Genomic DNA, 20,085 nt, shown 5'->3' with positions numbered 1-20,085 from the left:
GGACTTTCCTTTAGGTGTTCTGCTTGGGGTTCATTTGGTTCAACCATTATTGTTGAATGAGTTATTGTGGATAAAGAAATCCCTAGTTTAAGAAAAAAAAAGATTAAAGAAATTAATAAAAATTTGAAAATTTAAAATATTATGTATTCCAAAGATATTAAAATGTAGTTTCTCGCTTCAATTTGCTGGGTAATGGGTTATTTGAGTACTTTCATTGTCAACAAATCCCCCAAGTAGTTAATATTATTGGTTTCAAACTATTCTTTTTTATTTTTTTTCATGGTATTAAAGAAATACATATGTATCATATTTTGGTATAACTACTAATTTATTTAATTCAATAAGAGTAAAACAGAGTGATTCCGCATCAATTTATTAGGTTATTTGAGCACTCTCTTTGTCAACCAATCCCCAAGTAGTTAATGTAATTAGCTTCAAATTATTTAAAAAAAAATTCATAATATTAATAAAATACTTGGTAAATAAATAAATAACATTATTTTGTACTATAACTTTGATATTTAATTACAAGATATTGTAAAAAAAAGATAATGGACAATGTAATGAATACCAATTGATAAATTTGAATGTAAAGAATCTTTGCATGAGAGAAAATAAAGAAAATATAACTAATGAAATTATTTCTCTTATTTAATTTAATTTTTTGATAATGAATAATTTTTTCAAATAAAGGTATTGTACACATAATTCTAAATTAAAGAAATATATATGTATCATTTTTTTTTTTTTGTTGTATAGCTACTAATTTATTTAATTTAATAAGAGTAAAATAGAGTGAGAAACTTGATTATGTCAAATTTGATTGAGATGAGGTTTGAACCTAAGACTTTTTTTTATAGAAATTAATAGGTAAGTTAAAAGTTAACGGAATATTAACGGAGAAGAGAATATTTAACGGAAAACTTAACGGATAATAATAAAAGTAAGGTTAAATTAGGTAATCTCTATTAATAATATTAATCTGAATTATCTTAACCATCTATTTGATTAAATAATTCATCTTAACAATCCATTTGATTAAATAATTTGACGGCCATTTTTTCTACCCATTTTAGGCCTAACTCTCTTTGATTCTTATTAGTATAGTAGATTATTATTAGCAGTAGTAGTAGTAGAAGCATTTTGTTAAATTTTGAACTATAAAAATTAAAAAGAGACTTGCAATTTACACTTTTCAATTTTTATGAGGTCATTTATGTAATTGATGTAATATAACCTAAAACATAATCTTCTACCAAACAAGTTAATATTACATTCCTACAACTTTAACCAAACACATCAGGTAATCTTACATTTCCAAAATCTCACATTACCTTCCTGCAGGTAATCCTATTACCTGGGGTAATCTAAGATTCCATGAACCAAACGGCTATTCTGTCCTATAGATTCCATGAACCAAACGGCTATTCTGTCCTATCAACCTCGATGAACTCAGTATGAACATGTGGCACATACCTGATACCTTAGTGAAATGTAAAAGTGGTCTTTTTATTTTATTTTTCTGACTTGACACTCTCTTAGGACATTTGTTAGGTTCTCGACCTAGCTTAAAGGCTTTGTAAATGTACTAAGAAATCTTTCATCAATATAGATCTTTTTTATTATCATTCTATTATTCATTAATATACATTACATATATTGTAATTTACATTATCATTTTGGCCCGGTTTTGGAAAAGTGAATCGCGAGTCACCTCACACCACACCATCGGGAGCATGACAATTGAAACTTTACAGAGGACGACAACTATTTCATCGGCATGACAAAACTTTGCTTACGTCTTCAGTAGCCGATCAACTTAAACAACCAATCGATAGAGGTTGTTGTAGTTCTTAACATGTAACATACCTTGTTGGTGCAACTTCTAACGAGATACACTACCTTTTCCTCAACACTAGGACCAACGACTTGTCATGAGGCGCTTGGTCAATCATTTTTTCCTAACTCGACCACACTCCAAAACATGACAAGATACTTCATGTTGAATCCTGCACACCCGTACCAACAACATACAAATCATCAACAACAACCAGCTCTTCAAAATCATCAAGTATATGTGGATATCCCACTGCCTCGGTGACAACCCAAATTGCATATATCAAGGGCAGACGTAATGATAATAGATAACTATGATCGGAGCACCAATGCATGACAAATTCACCCGATCGGCTCAAACCTGCCTTGGATCCCAAGATAACCAGCCTCAACAAGAGTGTCGGAGAAGCGCCCATGAGCACATGAAGCCAACTAGGGGTTACTGCGGTTCAGTTCCTATTCTAATTCTAGTTTGAACCGTTGGTTCGAACGGTGTTATTTATTTATTTATTTTTTGTAAATTCTTTTTTTTTTTAATATTATAAATTCAACAATAATTTTTTTTTTTCATTCTAGAATTTCTAAAAAATAATTATATCAAGCTACCTGCGGATCCAATCACAATTTGTTTCTTTCTAGGCGGCCTGTTGTGCTTTCCGATCCGAAGGTATAAAGTGAAGCTGAAAATTGTTGGGTAGCATTCTGGCTTATTGTGTAACATATATAAATTTTTAAAAGCCTGCCAAGCACAGCCTACGAGGCCTGCATATTCGCGGGCTAAAATATCTAGTTCCTAACTTGCTCCATTGCGGGACGGTTTAGGACTGGCCTGCGGATTTCGGTCCACCTTTACATCCCTACTCTTTAATACATCTTGTTTGCATTCATAATTTAATGGTGGTGTGTGCTAAATATATACAAAGATGGTCTGTTAATAGTGATGTGTTTGGATTCGTATGTTTGTTAGACAGTGTTCTGTTTGTTTTTGTTTTGTTTTGTTTTATTATTAATTTTTTGTTTTGTTTTTTGTTTTTTGTTTTTTGTTTTTTTTTTTGGGGTCGGGGGTGGGGCTAGGTGGGTGAATGAGACCCATAAATTTACATTCTCTACTCTATATTCGATCTCAGAAAGTTTCATGGTCCCATTCTCTATTCTCAAAATGTTTTATTCCTTATTAGTCGAACTATGGTCCACACGTACACCTGTGTAGATTATACATAATATATTCTATTTTTATGTATAGAGTAAACTATTTGTAGGTAGATGATGCATTATTTTTATACATAATGTTCATTATTTGAATGTGTGCAAAATAGTATGAAAACATTATGCATGTTCACCAATTCATTATTTATATGCAAAAGGTTAATTATTTGTGTGCATAAGGTACATTATTTGAGAATGTATAAACTCATTGAAGGTTGATTATTTAGACATGTATATTTTAGGTTCATTTATGTTGTACATGAGGTTCCTTATTTATAGATCATAGCTGGATTTATTGATCAGCATACTCCACCCCTTTACTAATTAGAAATTAAATTTAATATTTAATAAATCAATATTTATTATTTGTATGCATAACGTTTAATATTTTTATGTATGAAATATATTATTTCTATGAATGCGTTTTAATGCATGATCCACAATAAAATTCATTTATTTTAATTTTCAGTTTTTTTCTTCATTTTTTATTTATTTATTTATGTTGGAAGTGTACATATGATATTTAGAGAAAGTTGAAGGTTAAAGTTGATTATATGGTACTTAGATAAGTGTTCCTAATCGATGAAGGGTGGATATGAATAAAGTTCATTATACCTATTAAAGGTTAAAGTCGGTGGACATGAATATTTTGCCTTCGTAATGTTCTCTAAAGATTGCAATTCATAAAAGAGGTAAAGCAATGACTTCAGAAATAAGATTGTTGTGTTTGGTTGTATAGGTATTCTTACGAAATAACACTCTTTCCTTAAAACCATACTCCGTATTTGTTACCTTCTGAAAGTGCTAGAAACATTGTACGATTTTATGTTTAAACACTCAAATAAAAAAATTACAATCCAAAATAGGTGCTAGGTGCTAGGAGTGTTGTATGATTCTATGTTTGAGCACTCAAATAAAATTAAAAAAAACACGAGTCAACCACGCTAGAGAGGACTTGTATGCTATACAATTCAACCTCGACTCGCAAATCTTGTTTTTTATTTTTAGTACTACTGACTCTGTTACAATGTAGTATCTGTTCGTAGCAACTTTCTCAAAAGTTGTCTCCACTGAGGCTCGAACCCACTCTCATCATCCATGTGAGAGCATTAACCGGGACACCGGGTGCCACTAGACCACAAGGTCTTTGGCAGTGCAAATCTCCTTGTTTTTCCCATGTAAGACAAGTGTTTGTTTCAAATTTTTCTACATCTATTTCTCAACTCAAATTGGCTTATTTGATAATTAATCTCTCATTCACTATTACATGTTTTGTGCATATAATATATCAATCTCTTACCATGCTATTTTATTCTATTTTTTCAATGGGTATAGTTGTGTATGTCAGACAGCACCAATTCTGCTACAAAATGGAAAAAATCACCTTGGGGTTGGTTAAAACTGAATAATGTTGACGCAGTCATAACTTTTGAAGGGAAAAGCATGGGTTTTGGTTACATTCAGGGTCGGTCCTGAGCACGGGCGGGATGAGCGACCGCCCAGGGACCCATGATAAGAGGGGCCCATCCATATATATGTATATGTATACATATATCTATTATAGTGTTATAATTATATTAGAAAATAAAAAAATTAGTGTTACAATTATATTAGAAAAGAAAAAATTAAGAACAGATGGGACTGCAGAAAATTGAGAATCGACGCTTAATTAAATAATATAGAAAATAAAATCGACACGGGGAGTCGAGGACACATAATTATCTTTTATCTATTAGAATCGACACCCTAACTGGCTAACTCATTCGTCTTCTTCAATAAAATTTTTTTCCATTTCGATTAATCAACGATTGTTCATTTGTTTGCCAGTTTAGGCCCCATTATCCGTTGTAACTTGTAAGTTTTTTTCTATTTGTAATTTGCTCTATCTTTATTTCCTATGCAATGCAATACTGCACACATGCAACAGAGCACACCTATAGGGCATTAGGAATTTAGAGCTATAAATCTATAATTCTCTAATGAGTAATGTTTATTTGGATAATGAATTTTGTGATTTATGTAATTCTAGAATATATATATATATATATATATATATATATATATATATATATAATTTTTGAATTATAATTACCTGAGTTACTGAGTTATGTCTAATCCATTATATTTACAGGGATAGAAAGTGAAAGAAGAAATGAAAAAAAATCCTAGTTGTGGAGCTATTTGTGATACTGATACAACTGAAGACTGAGGGAAACTTTTTAAAAATATTCAGGTGCTTTTGTTCTTTTCTTATACATGGTTTTTAAAATTATTTTATATAAAGTTACCTAAAAATCATTTATGTGATAGATGGTGAAAAAAGAAAAAAGAAAAACTAAAAAAAAAAACAAGTAGAACAACTAATAGAATCACAAAGAGGAGCTATAAATAAATTTTTTGAAAAATCAGAATCATTTAATGAAAATTTGAAGCAATCTAAAGAAAATTTAAATGACCAAGGCCATGTTAATGACCATTTTGTGTATTGAGAAGGATATGCTAGAGAATGTTAATCTTGATGCAATTATCGATGATTTTGCATAGCACGTAGATTTTTTTTGTCATGATTACTTTTGTATTTTTGTATTTAAAAATGTTGAAAATTTTCTAATAGTATTTCATGTTATTTGATATTATTATTTTTTTTAGTATTATTACATTTAAATTTTAATTTTTTATATATGGGCCCATTTTTTTTATTTTCGCCCAGGGCCTCTCAAATGTTTGGACCGGCCCTGGTTACATTTTGAGGGACTACGAAGGAAGCTGTATTATGGCTAAGCAAATTCAATGGCAATGAGCTTTCAAGTCAAAGGTTGATGAAGCATTAGGAATCAGAGAAGCTTTTAGTTAGTCAAAAAACTTCGATTTTTCAGTCATTATACCGTGGACCATACGTTCCACAGTGAACCATGGTCACAAAACGAGGTCATTTCAATAAGTGAAAGAAACAGCTGTCGTAAATCTTTGTAACTAATACTACAGTTATCTCAAATGATTCTGTCTCACATTCACATTTGTTTTTATATTATCCCACATTTGTTTTTATATTATCCAATGAAACTGTAGTTATATCGATCCTGCCTCACATTTGTTTTTATATCGAAATGTAACTGTGCTAAATAACAGATAACAGTTTCTAACTGTTGATACTAAATACTAAATAACAGATAACAGTTTCTAACGGTTGATACTAAATAGGGTATAACAGTTTCACATTTTTGGGTGTATATTGTCCAATGAAATAAATAGGGTATAACAGTTTCACATTTTTGGGTGTATATTGTCCAATGAAATTGATAATTGTATTGAAATGAAATTATTGAAATGAAATTGCAGTGTATTATAAAACGACGTCATTTTTGTGCGTGACGTCATTTTTGTGCGTGATCCACAATCCACAATCCATTGTGGGTGCGCGGTCCAATAAAATTTGCGTGTAGGTTATGTACAAGTTGAAATAGATGCATTTGAAATGATCAAAGGCTTCAACTCCTGGGCCTCAATTTTATTTTTTACTTGATCATAAATTATGTTAATGAACTAACAAAGAATTTCACTAATAATGATTGTAACACTTTTAAGAACACAAGATCGTCTCCTCCCCACCAAGAGGTCACCAGCCAGAGAAGGCAACTATTTTGGCCACCTAGATACTCGCCTTTTTCTCAACTTGAGAAGGCGACCATCTGGGTCGCCCTTTCCGGTGTGGTGTGGGAAGGCGATCAGTGATCACTTCTCAATAGAAATTTACACGTATATTTTGTATTCGATCATCTTCAAAATACATTATAGAATTTGATGACTATAAAATATTTTACAACTTACTATTAAAGACTAAAATACATAATAATAATGATGATAAAAATCTAAGGCAAAACAGAATTGTTTTTTTATTTTTTTTCTTCTGTTGAATCGGAATTCATATGGGGAGTATGTCGGTGGGATCATCTAGAAACAGACAGAGAATGGAGAAGCATCTGTGCGGCGGAGAGCTGATCCATCAACGACGTAACCCTAGCCTTGTATGCCCGAGCCTGTTCAACAGCCTCCGCCTCCAGCTCCCCCATCTGGGAGCACAACCGCTCCTCCGCCTCCTCCGCCACCATCAACCGCTCCCACGTCCTCTGCACCTCTCTCCTCATCGTCTCCTCTCTCTCTAGGCTTCTCTTCAACTCCGTCTCCAGCTCCTCGTTCCTCTTCCTCAACACCTCCTCCTCCGCCGCCGGAGTTTTATGCCGTTGGATCTCCTTTGCCTTCACGGAGGGCACAGCGATCGTTGGAGCCATATAGAAATGGTCTCTCTGAGTGTTGACCGTAAATTAAAACTACTGATAATAGGGGAAAATTAAGATATCTGGTTGAGTAGCTGAGTTGCCTGGTATTTTATAGGGAACGAAATGGATGTGTCCAGATTCAATGTATCTTAAGAGCAGTAAAACAAAATTTTCAAAAATGAAAATATCTACTGATACAGAGATACAGAGTTAAGATATGTGGTGGAGATCAATCTGATGCCTGATGGCTAGGTGCAATTTTACTCTGGAACGCGGTCCACAGTATAATGGATTGTGACCGCGCATTAAAACAACGTCGTTTTGATTAATGAAAACAGACGGAAAAGATGAGCATTATATTGTGGACCAAACAGAGGTTGTTCGTGTGATTTGCTAGTTAAAATGGCGTGCAAATTTTATTGTGGACCGCGGTCTACAATGGATTTGGCTATAACTGATTTGCTAGAAAGAAAAAAAGGTAAAAAAAAAACAGAGAGAATATGAGCATTTCAAACTAATTAATTAACAATTTTTATGATAAAATATAAAGAGTAATATAAAAGTACTATATATGCATTAAAATTCTATTAATAAGGACTTTTAAATTTTCAATTGTGAATTTAAAAATAATAATAATCATAATAATAATATTATTATTATTATTATTAATTGAAAATCAATTGAGTCCGGGGAGTCAAGGTTTAGGGGTTAATTAAGTTCAGATAATGATGGGAGCTCGTGAGCAAAGTTTGGGGGACTTATGTATGAATGATGAAAATTTTGAAAGTCAAAGTGCAACAAAGCGTAAAATATAGTATCCCAAGGTGCAAAAACTAAGAAGACGGGATCGATGATGGTAATTTGGCAAAAGACTAGAGCATGGTAGGGGAGGTGGCATGTCTTTCAACCCCCGCCCAAATGACAAGGACTCCAGGCCACCTAGTGCCTGCGCTCCTAACTGTGGGTGCGAGTGGGGTGGTGGAGGATGTTGATCACTGACTAGCTTTAATTTAATAATGTTGAGGGCGTGTGAAGAGGGAGGGTTGTGGATAATGGTTAGCGTGGAAACGTGTGTGTTCTGGAATTCCTAATGCTTGCATTGTCGTTCACTCGTTATTTCGTTAACTACTATTTTCATCCCTAAAAATACTTTAAATAGAGGGTCTCAACTCCCCCTCAGACATCAATATCTTCTCAACAAGCATTTGGCTTACCTGATCCATTGTTTTCTTTACTTTTTGGACAACTTGCCTAATTTTTCTAAAGTTGTAATAGTCTTTATTGAGTTTGGATTTGAGGCCAATTTTCAATATTATTTTTTACGGACCGAAATGACATATGTGTCTTACCGTCCTATTTGCTTTCATTGACAATTTTACCTTTGACAATCCAATTTCATTATGGGCTTGGTATGATGAAGCCAACAACAACAACAACAATAATAAGCAGTATTTAGGAGAAGAATTTCAATCTTTATATATGCTAATTTCATTTCGAAACAATAGATGTGAAAACTGATTAGGATAGGTATAAAATTAAAATTAGTAAACAATAATTTATGAAAATTTTTATAATTTTCTATAGTAACATTATATCGTGTTCTCAAAATAGAAAATTAAAATGGTATGGAAATTTTAAAAATGTAAATTTCGCTCTCTATTACGGTAATATTTATTCTCAAAACTTTACGTACCATGCACTACACTTAATCGATCTAAGAAATCTGATACCAAATAAGGAATGCTTTCTTCAATCGATTAAGTGTAGTGGTAAGTCATGATAGAAGAATAGATAATAGCATAGAGGAATTTACATTTTTAGCGTAAGGCGTAGGACATAATTGAAAATAATTGAGAAATAAGATGAATGATTTGATTTGATATGATAATACCACCAAAGTTATGGATAAAATGTGGTCCAATTATTTGTTAAATCCAAACATGTCATCAAAATCGTGAACTAAATATACAAATGAGTTAATAGCATCTGGAGTCCTTCCCCGGGCATCTGCAACGCCCTCCTTTGATATTATAATCTGGGACAACTAAAAGACTGAGCCATTCGGTTACTTTCGCGGTCGCCCAAGTATAGTGGTGACAGGATAATTGGGCATCAGCATCTGACCCGATCCATCAGCGCTGACCCGAAGGCAACAAACGGTCACTCGTTACACAAAGACGACACATTGAGTGCTGATAATTACTCCAACGGCTCTCCATTATCACGACCCAGCACTCAATGAATTCTCACCATTACCAGCACTCAATGCAGCTCACCATTACTGGCACTCCGTTACACTCACCGGAGGAAGAGTCGTTGCAGCCATAGTATAAGTAGCAGACTTGTACACTTTGTTAGGGGGCTCGGTTTCTGACGCACACATTCTTGTATTAGAACATTGTACTTCACTTATATGAATATACTCCGGTAACATATTTACCGTCATTGATGCTTTCATTGAGAGCCGAGATCAGATCTCAGGCAAACTTCACAAAATCACAAAACATCCAGCTCATCTCATCACTGTCGATGGCGCAATCCGGATCCATCAGCTCTCATGGTTCTCGTCAAGTGAACAATGGTCACCCCTCGGGTGATCTTCGTGAGCAGCTCACCAATAATCGCGTGGGAGATCGCCGCGAGGGTGATCTCCGCAGCCAACTCAACAACAACCACGATGCATCACTTCTTGGTAGATCCCAATTAAGCCTGTCATAGGCTTTTTCGGGATTTATTTTTAGAACCATATACCCCTTGCTGCCCTGTTTGATCCGCATGGAATGCATCACTTCTTGGTAGAGCAAAATATTATCCGTTATTTGCCTACCTGGAACAAAACTGCTTTGCTCCTTTCCAACAAGCCTCTTCAAAATGGGTTTCAACCGATTGGTCATCGCCTTTGTAATGACTTTGTAAATGACATTACAGAGGCTTATCGAGCGATACTGGCTAGCATTGTTAGGGCAGCTATTCTTCGGAATAAGGGCAATCCAAGTATCATTAAACTCAGCGTTAAACTTCCCCCAATCATTTTCACAAAGCAGAGGGAATTTTCCATGAGGGACACGACATAAATCTGCTTCCTCTTCCTTAGTGAAAATATTAGTAAAATAGCTTTGTATCGCTGCTTCGATCTCATGGCTGTCATTCATGGTCCTACCATCGTTGTCCAAGAAAGTTGGTTCACTCCTTTTAGATTTTTTACTCTTAGTAGCGGAATGGTAGAACTTGGTGTTTCGGTCCCCCGAAGTAATCCACTCCTCCCTCGCTTGTTGATACTAGAAAATCTCTTCTTGCTGTAGCGTATCCTCTATCTCTTGTCTAATTTTCCTTTCCAGTTTAATAATGCCTGCATGCCTTGCATGGTCCAAGAGTTTTTGGATCCCTTCCAGACGATGCAATAACCTATTCTTTCTGTGGTGGATGTTACCAAACATTGTTATGTTCCATTGCTTGAATTTAGCTGCCATCGCATCCTTATTTTGCCAAACTGACAAATCCCCATTCCAATTATTACTGACAAGCTGGATGAAAGAGTGATGGTTCATCCAGGCACCTTGGAACAGGAAGCTATTTGTGTGCCTATTTTCTTTCGTATCGAGGTCGATCAAAAGAGGGCAATGATCAGACCCGACGGCCGGAAGGTGGCTAACCTTTGTAGTCTTCACAACGTCCAACCAATCCAGCGAGCATAGAACACGATCCAATCTGGCGCCTTTGAACGTTCCTTCCTCCTTACCCCGCCGCCACGTGAACTTCGGACCCGAGAAGCCAAGATCAAATAAAGCTTCGTTGAAAATCCAATTTTTAAAATCTGCGTTTCTATGATTCCCCGGGTTATTAGGATTCGAACACTCCTCGTTGTTGGCAATGGCGTTGAAATCCCCAGCTATCAACCACGGGAAGTTAATCTGAACCTTGATCCTGCTTAAGGCATTCCAAATCCTACGGCGGAGGTGGGGGGATGGACTCCCCCGTACACCATTGAGAAATTCCAAGCTCTGTCGGTTGTTTCCCTGACATACATGTGAACAAATTGAGTATGGGAAGTAAGGACTTCTATTCGCAGTGCGTTCGACCAGAAAATCCAGATTCCCCCACTAAAACCAAGAGCTTCCACTCTCGCCCAATTCTCAAAACCCAATTTGGTGCAAACGGCATCCGTGTTAATCCCAAACGTCCTGGTCTCGACTAAACAACGGATGTCCGGATGATGTTTGCTAAGCAGCCACTTTTGCAGCCCTAAGGAAGTTCTTAGAAGCTGCCCCTTGACAGTTCCATATTATAACCTTCATGGAAAAACAAGAAGAGGAAAAAAGAACAAAGCGACACCTAGGCATGACCACGGTTCGGTTCCGGTTCCGAACCGGCGGTTCCCGGTTCCGAAATCGAACGAACCGGAACCGAACCTTACAGGTACGGTTCCAAGTACGGTTTGGAACCGTCGGTTCCGGTTCGAACCAGATTTTTTTAAAAAAAAATTGTAATTTTTTAAAATTTTTTTAAATTGTCGAAATTCAACAATTAATATTTTTTGTTGAAAAATGTTCATTCTAAAATGTTTTTAAAATAGTTATATTAAATATTTAAACTTCAAAGTTAAACTATATTTAAAAAAATTGTTATAATTGAATTTTAAAATGTTATTTAAAGTTTAAACTTTAATCAAATAATAATTAAACTTTAACTAAATAATAAATAGTAATTAAATTTTTTTTTTAATTTTCCGGTTTGGAACCGGAACCGTCCGGTTCCGGTTCCAAAGATTATGGAACCGGAACCGTCTCTGTCCGGTTCCAACAGTACACGGTTCAGTTCGAACCTTCTGGTTCGAACCGAACCGTGGTCATCCCTAGCGACACCAGAAAAAAAAAGGAAAAACACACACGAAAAACCTGGAAGGCAAAACAACCGAGGAAAAACACCTCACGACTCCATCTCCATCTCGGCAACATCCGAGTCCTCGAGGCGCACCTCCTCGCCCCGCTGCTCCATCATCTCCTGGCCATCACACTGCCCGTCGTCCGGAGGGTCTCCATTGTGCTCGTGGAAAATCGTTGGGTCCTCCATGCATTCTGCTTAGTCTTCGTTCTCTGTATCAACAACTGTCACTGACTTAGCCCCTGTTTTATCACCCAACACTAAAGTATGATCTGAAGCAGCTCCTGCTTGGTTTCTTGAGGCTTCCCTTAATTGGTTATTGTTATTTCTTTTCTTACTTGACTCCCCGATTTCGGGCTGCCGCCTGTGTAACCCATGCTGGTTGTTTCCCATTATCTGTTTCTGAGAGACTTGGGCTGTAGGGCTTTTCCCTTTTGCTTGGGCCGATTGTTTTGTTCCCTTTGTGTGACTTTGATTCCCCATCTGTCCACCCGTTAATTCCTCAGTATCCTGGTCCTCCTCCACGGCAGATGTATCCTCAAGGCTAACAAATCTCGACCCGGATTGCACAGTAGGAGCTTTTCCTTTCTCAGCACCCTGTTGATTCTTCTTACCATTTTCCTTCTCACCATTGTATCTGTTACCCTGATGTTTAGCGTAATTCCTTTTCTGTTTAGGGGCTAACATCCATGTTCCATAATCCTCCGTAATCTCCGGCCTGATTAACGCGGTTTCCATATTTGATACAACCTTACCATTTGCGTCACCTTTCTGACCGTTGCTAGTGCCGGGGGTGGTTGCCGGCTGTCCATCATCACTCGCCGGCGCTGGGCTGGCTTCACCATCACGACTCAAATGGCAATTCTCCGCATTATGCCCATACATACCACATTTGAAGCAGATAAGGTGTAACCCTTCGTAAACAACTGGTCGGACTCTGTTCTTTAACGTGAATTTCGCCAACAAAGGCTTTGTAATATCAACTTCAACACATACTCTTGCAAAGCTAGCCCTTGAAACAAGGCTAGTAGCAGTGTCAATATTGATTGGTCGTCCAACTTTTGCCCCGACTCTCATTAAGAAATTATGGTCATAGTACTCTGCTGGTAAGCAAGGGAATCGGATCCAAACTATCATGCTCTCAGTTCTGTCGGTGAAGGGATCAAAGTTAGGCCTCTATTCCTTTACTATGAGGTAGTGTTCAAGCACCATCAATGGGCCTCCATATTTTGCGAACTCGTAATTATCCACCAATGCAAACTTCACCAAGAAGTAGCCATTATCAACCGTCACAAGTTCTATTCTCGCCTTTGGTTTCTATAGTGTCGTGAGCCGTCGCAGGAGGTAGCCGTATCCCACATTTCTTCCCATTACCTTCATGTTTAGCGTCTGTTTCCACTTACTCCGTAACCGAACCTTCTCATCCCTCGTGAGCCTTATGACCGGACAGGTTGGATTCGCATCATCGTCAGGATCCTCTTCATTTTCTGACACCAGATCGATTTCCTCCTCTAACGCTTTTTGGTTCTAGCTGGATTCGTTGGCCACAATCTGCTTGAAGGATAACGCCTCTGATTGCTTCGCCGGTTCCGCTTGCTTTGCCGCTCCGTGCACCGAGTCCCCACTCGCAGGTGGCGAGGCCTCGCCCATTGGCGACTCCGTTGTCGTTTTCGTCTTCTTCGTACTTTGTTCTAGGAGATCCTGCTCTTCGCTATTGTTTTGCGTTGAGAGAGAATCCTTCGTCATTTTTTCTTAGATAGGAATTTACATTTTTAGCGTAAGGCGTAGGACATAATTGAAAATAATTAAGAAATAAGATGAATGATTTAATTTGATATTATAATACCACCAAAGTTATGGATAAAATGTGATCCAATTATTTGTTAAATCCAAACATGTCATCAAAATCGTGAACTAAATATACAAAGAGTTAATAGCATTTGGAGTCCTTCAAGTATAGTGGTGACAGGATAATTAGGCATCAGCACCTGACCTGATCCATCAGCGTTGACCCGAATGCAACAAACGGTCACTCGTTACACAAAGACGACAAATTGAGTGCTGATAATTACTCCAACGGCTCTCCATTATCACGACCCAACACTCAATGAATTCTCATCATTACCAGCACTCAATGCAGCTCACCATTACTAGCACTCCGTTACACTCACCGGAGGAAGAGTCGTTGCAGCCATAGTATAAGTAGCAGACTTGTACACTTTGTTAGGGGGCTCGGTTTCTGACGCACACATTCTTGTATTAGAACATTGTACTTCACTTATATGAATATACTCCGGTAACATATTTACCGTCATTGGTGCTTTCATTGAGAGCCGAGATCAGATCTCAGGCAAACTTCACAAAATCACAAAACATCCAGCTCATCTCATCACTGTCGATGGCGCAATTTGGGTGATCTTCGTGAGCAGCTCACCAATAACCGCGTGGGAGATCGCCGCGAGGGTGATCTCCGTAGCCAACTCAACAACAACCACGATGGGGGTCGCGCTCCCCTCCTAGTGAACGCTGCTCCCATCCAAGCCGTAGACTTCCAAGCAGCAATGCAAGTTATTCAACAGGCGGCTTCGTGGTTATCGTCAAGTAAACAATGGTCACGCCTCGGGTGATCTTCGTGAGCAGCTCAACAGTAATCGCGTGGGAGATCGCCGCTAGGGTGATCTTCACAGCCAGATCAATAACAATCATCGTCGAGAGGGTGATTTCCGTAGCCAACTCAACAACAGCCACGATGGGGGCTGCGCTCCCCTCCTAGTGGATGTTGCTCCCATCCAAGCCACAGACTTCCAAGCGGCGGCGCAGGCCAACAGACGGTGGCGACTATGGCCTAGCTAGTAGTAAGGATGCAAGGCGAGGCAGGGCGTCCGCCTCCTCATCAGCGACATTTGCCTCTTCTTTATTCAGTGGCGTCTTGCTCCTCAAGTGGCGTCACCTTCTCAACCAGCGTCACCTCCTCAATTGGCGTCACCTCTCAAATTCCGTGAAAATAAAATAGACTCTATTCTCTTAGGGCTGGCACGAGATCCGATCTCGCTAGCTACCTGATGGGAGGGTGTTTTCTGGGTAAAGCTTAAGGCTTTGCTACGAAAACACCACACTCTATTCTCTTAGGGTCGGCACGAGATCCGATCTCGCTAGCTACCTGACGGGAGAGTGTTTTTCTGGGTCAAGCCAGATGCTTGATTTCAAAAACACCACACTCTAGTCCCTTAGGGCCGGCAAGCCTACGGCTGCTCGAAGTGAGCTCACGCACAGAGCGCTAAAAAAAAAGAAGCAAACAAACAAAAACAAAAACAAAACAAAAAAAAACAAAAAAAATATAAATATGGCCGAGGTCAAAATTAGCCGAAGCCTGGCCTCGGCCACAGTTCTCTTACCGTTAAAAAAAATAATAATTTTTACACAAGTCATTACTCCCAAACCACATCAATCACTCTTGTTGGCTAGGGAGTGGGGGGACTGGTGGCAGGATAATTGGGCATCAGCACCTGACCCGATCCATCAACGCTGACCCGAAGGCAACAAATGGTCACCCGTTACACAAAGACGACACATTGAGTGCTGATAATTACTCCAACGGCTCTCCATTATCACGACCCAGCACTCAATGAATGCTCACCATTACCAGCACTCAATGCAACTCACCATTACTGGCACTCCGTTACACTCACTAGAGCAAGAGTCGTTGCAGCCATAGTATAAGTAGCAGACTTGTACACTTTGTTAGGGGCCTCTCTTTCTGACACACACATTCTTGTATTAGAACATTGTACTTCACTTATATGAATATACTCCGGTAACATATTTACCGTCAAGTGGTTTTGTCACATGTAGTCCTATACTTTCAAATTGATCATTAATGTCAACGGTCCTTCGATTTTTTTTTTCAAAAAAAAAAAGAAGGGTCCTTCGACTTTCTAACTTTTACCATTTACAGTCCAAGTTAACTACCCATGGTCCTTCAACTATTAAATTTTAATCACCCATAATCCTTATAGGAGGATCGGAGTTGGTTAAATTTTGAAAGTTGAAGGAACATGAGTGATTAACTTAGACCACAAATGGTAACAATTTGAAAGTCGAAGAATTACAGTTGGTCAATTTGAAAGTTTAGGACTATACTTGGAATACTCCATATGACATTAACTCATATATAAATATGAAAGTCATAGACTAAATCTGATATTAAATCATACAAGAATATTAGCATGACTTTGTGTGTGTATAGATAAAAGATAAATCTTGGTATTCATCTTCTCCTCTCTTGCATGTCCTTTCTATTGTAGCTGCATAGGAGATTAGGACTTGTTTGGAATAATTTAAAAGATACATTTGTTGGGGCAACTAAGAAAATTCCTAATTTGTATTACTATCCGTATTTATTTTGCTATTATGTTTAAGCTTTTACAACTCAACTTTATTTCCAATCGTACCAGAAGTTATATATCCTTTTCATATGAGTTAATACCATCTTGATCCTCCGAATTGAATATATACTGATTTTGTCACGTTTAGTTCTAAACTTTGAAATTTATCAACCGTGATCATTTGACTTTCAAATTGTTTCCATCAGTGGTCCAAGTTAACCATTCATGATCTTTAAACTATTAAATTTTAACCAACCATGATTCTTCCAGGAGGACTGCAACTGGTTAAATTTTAAAATTTCAAAGACCATGGTAGTTAATTTGGACCATAAATAGCACAAATTTAAAAATCGAAAGATCATGAGTGATCAATTTGAATGTTTAAAACTAACATGGCAAAATTACTAAACTTGAAGGATCTCATATGTTATTAACTCCTTTTTTTTTTTTTCTATATATATTTGCGTATATAATAAGTTTAGTACATACAAAACTTTTGTCCTGGAGCTTACGTGAAATGGTGAATGGTTGAGTGTTGAGACTAATTAAACATATCCAAATAGCCACATTACGTGTAACGTGTTCCATATCTTTTACAACTACTATACATTGTCACGCCCATTTATGTGATTTGCATTCCCTCAACATCATCAATACTGTATACTGACATGCCATAATGTAAGGGGGGTAAAAATAAAAATAAAATAAAATAAAAGACCTTACCTAATTGGACCAATTGAAGGATAGTTGGATTGCACATTTATTTTTTGAGTTAATACCCAATATAGTCCTGGACTATAGTGATTTTACTCAATTTAGTCCTAAATGACTTTTTATACTTAATTTAGTCCTAAGCTCGACTTTGATGGTTTTACACAATTTAGTCCTCTTGTTAAAAATTCTATTAGTTGACGGTTAGAAATAGGGTCATAATGGTAATTTCTCATTCTTCATCCCATTTGGGATGATTCTTTATTCTTCCCCTTATTAAGATCAACGCAAAAATGCAAACTTTCGTACCAAATCAACTACAATCCTAAATAAATAAATATAGAGCAAATAAATATTTGGGTACAAAGATTTACATTTCTGCGTGAATCTTAATAAAGGGAAGAAACAATTGGAATGAAGGATGAGAAATTACTATTATGACCCTATTTCTAACCGTCCACTAACAGAATTTTTAACAAAGGACTAAATTGGGTAAAACCATCAAAGTCGAGGACTAAATTGAGCACAAAAAGTCATTTAGGACTAAATTGAGTAAAATCACTATAATCGAGGACTATATTGGGTATTAACTCTTTATTTTTTATACTAGTATTTTTTATGCGCGATGTGTAAAATAGATGTCCAATATTAGTACTCTACATTAAAATCTTAGATTTATTTAGATTTGAGATATTTATATTATTGTATAACAATTATAATAATAACGTAAATCATTTTTATAAATTCAATATTTATATTTTAAGAAATAACTTATATAGTACTCCAATATATAGTGTCCATATATTATTACCGAGTTAATACCCAATATAGTCATCGACTATAGTGGTTTTACTCAATTTAGTCCTAAATGACTTTTTGTGATCAATTTAGTCATTGACTTTGACGGCTTTACACAATTTAGTCCTTTGTTAAAAATTCAGTTAGTGGACGGTTAGAAATAGGGTTCTAATAGTAATTTCTCATCTTTCATCCCATTTGGATTGATTCATTCTTCTTCCCCTTATTAAGATCCACATAGAAATATAAATCTTCGTACCCAAATATTTATTTACTCTATATTTATTTATTTAGGGTTGAAGTTGATTTGGGTACGAAGATTTGCATTTCTGCTTAGATCTTAATAAGAGGAAGAAGAAGGAACCATCCCAAATGCGATGAAGGATGAGAAATTACTATTAGGACCTTATTTCTAACAGTCAACCATCAAAGTCGATGACTAATGACTATTAGGACCTTATTTTTAACAAATGACTAAATTGTGTAAAACCATCAAAGTCGATGACTAAATTGAGCACAAAAAATTATTTAGGATTAAATTGAGTAAAACCACTATAGTTGAGGATTATATTGGGTATTAACTCTATTATTACCATTGAAGAAGATAAGAAAATATATGGTGGAGGTTGATGGATAGTAATTAAACTACGCCCAGACCACATAGAGCGGCCCAAGAAAATAATTGAACCAAGGAAGGCCCAAGAAGGAAACCCATCACGAAGCAACCAAAGAATTTAGTTAGGATTGGGTTTAATACTTGTAATATAATAAGGATTAGGGCTTATCATTCATAACTAGTTTTTCTTATGCGCGATACGCAAAAAATTGGTGCCTAATATTAATATTTTATATTAAAAATTTAAATTTATTTAGATTTTAGATATTTAAATTATTGTAAATAATAATAATAATATAAAATATTTTTATAAATTTTATATTTATATTTTAGTAAATAACTCCAATATATAATGTGTATATTATTATTATTATTATTATTATTATTATTATTGAAGTAAATAAAAAAAATATATAGTGGATGTATGTGCATGGCAATAATTGTGGAAAAGATAACGGAAGTTATAACGGTAGGGGTATGTTTGTCAAATATATTGTAAAGTACAACTTTTATAGCATAATGTACAAAAAAAAAAAACTTAACGGAAAAAACAGACATAAATGAATGGTATAACTTTTATTCACACTTATTATGTTTTTAGATTTTAGATATAACTAGGACTCCCAATATAAGGTGGTCCAGATTCCTATTCCTAGTAGGACTCAAGGCCTAAAATATATATAAATAGACCGCATACCTAGGGAATGGGGAGGTGATTCTGAACAATACTATACCTATATTCTCTCCATACATTTTTCCTATATTCTCGTTATTATATTTATTTTGTAAATATAATAAATTAGAGTTTAAGAATTTTATCTTGAAAAGATTTACGTATTTTAAGAGTTTCTTCTAAATTGATGTTAATTTTGAATAAATACTACGGAGTACTAGATTAAAAAAATGACATTGTAGTAAAATTGATAGAAAGCTATTATTTAAATAATTAATCAGTGTTCAATTCGTATTTTAAAAAAAATATAGTGTAATATGTGTATGACATGACTAAGTGTGTGATGTGGCGATGACAACTCAAACAACGACTGCGACACAACATTGACATGGCATAAAATACCGCAAATTTTATCATGGACCGTGGTCCACAATGCATTGTGGACCGCGCATCAAAACGACGTCGTTTTGATTAATGAGAACAGACGGATGAATTCGCGCCACTCACTTTCAGTTCATATACACTGCAGTTACATTTCAACACAACTTCAGTTACATTTCAACACAACTACAGTTACATTTTGATATAACTACAGTTTCATTCGATAATATAAAAACACAAATGTGAAACTGTTATTCAGTATCAGTTCATATACACTGCAGTTACATTTCAACACAACTACAATTACATTTCGATATAACT

At 36.0% G+C, this 20,085-nt stretch overlaps 3 protein-coding genes across 3 annotated transcripts; all 3 read right to left on the bottom strand.

The window, feature by feature from the left end:
- Positions 1 to 6,596: 6,596 nt before the first annotated feature.
- On the bottom strand, positions 6,597 to 7,406 carry LOC116012435 (protein RESPONSE TO LOW SULFUR 3-like). Its single transcript, XM_031251968.1, has one exon. The coding sequence runs from the start codon at positions 7,329 to 7,331 to the stop codon at positions 6,990 to 6,992; it is 342 nt and encodes a 113-aa protein (XP_031107828.1). The 5' UTR covers positions 7,332 to 7,406; the 3' UTR covers positions 6,597 to 6,989.
- A 3,191-nt stretch (positions 7,407 to 10,597) lies between these two features.
- On the bottom strand, positions 10,598 to 12,389 carry LOC116013098. The gene is made up of 2 exons (XM_031252756.1): positions 12,294 to 12,389; positions 10,598 to 11,335 (listed from the first exon to the last, which is right to left on the bottom strand). Exons 1-2 carry the CDS (start codon positions 12,387 to 12,389, stop codon positions 10,598 to 10,600), a joined length of 834 nt encoding a protein of 277 aa, XP_031108616.1.
- A 9-nt stretch (positions 12,390 to 12,398) lies between these two features.
- LOC116013097 lies at positions 12,399 to 13,337 on the bottom strand. Its single transcript, XM_031252755.1, has one exon. It carries the CDS (start codon positions 13,335 to 13,337, stop codon positions 12,399 to 12,401), a length of 939 nt encoding a protein of 312 aa, XP_031108615.1.
- Between the last annotated feature and the right edge of the window lie 6,748 nt (positions 13,338 to 20,085).

Source organism: Ipomoea triloba, chromosome 3 (assembly GCF_003576645.1).
Source record: "Ipomoea triloba cultivar NCNSP0323 chromosome 3, ASM357664v1".
Lineage (NCBI taxonomy): Eukaryota > Viridiplantae > Streptophyta > Magnoliopsida > Solanales > Convolvulaceae > Ipomoea > Ipomoea triloba.
This window is presented reverse-complemented; position numbering and strand designations above follow the sequence as displayed.

Excerpts from the sequence above, each read along its gene's own strand:
- LOC116013098 (XM_031252756.1), bottom strand. The coding sequence starts at position 12,389 with ATGGAGGACCCAACGATTTTCCACGAGCACAATGGAGACCCTCCGGAC. Across the intron at positions 11,336-12,293 it reads TGGAGCAGCGGGGCGAGGAG|GGAAACAACCGACAGAGCTT; the intron begins GTGCGCCTCGAG and ends CATGTATGTCAG.
- LOC116013097 (XM_031252755.1), bottom strand. The coding sequence starts at position 13,337 with ATGATAGTTTGGATCCGATTCCCTTGCTTACCAGCAGAGTACTATGAC.
- LOC116012435 (XM_031251968.1), bottom strand. The coding sequence starts at position 7,331 with ATGGCTCCAACGATCGCTGTGCCCTCCGTGAAGGCAAAGGAGATCCAA.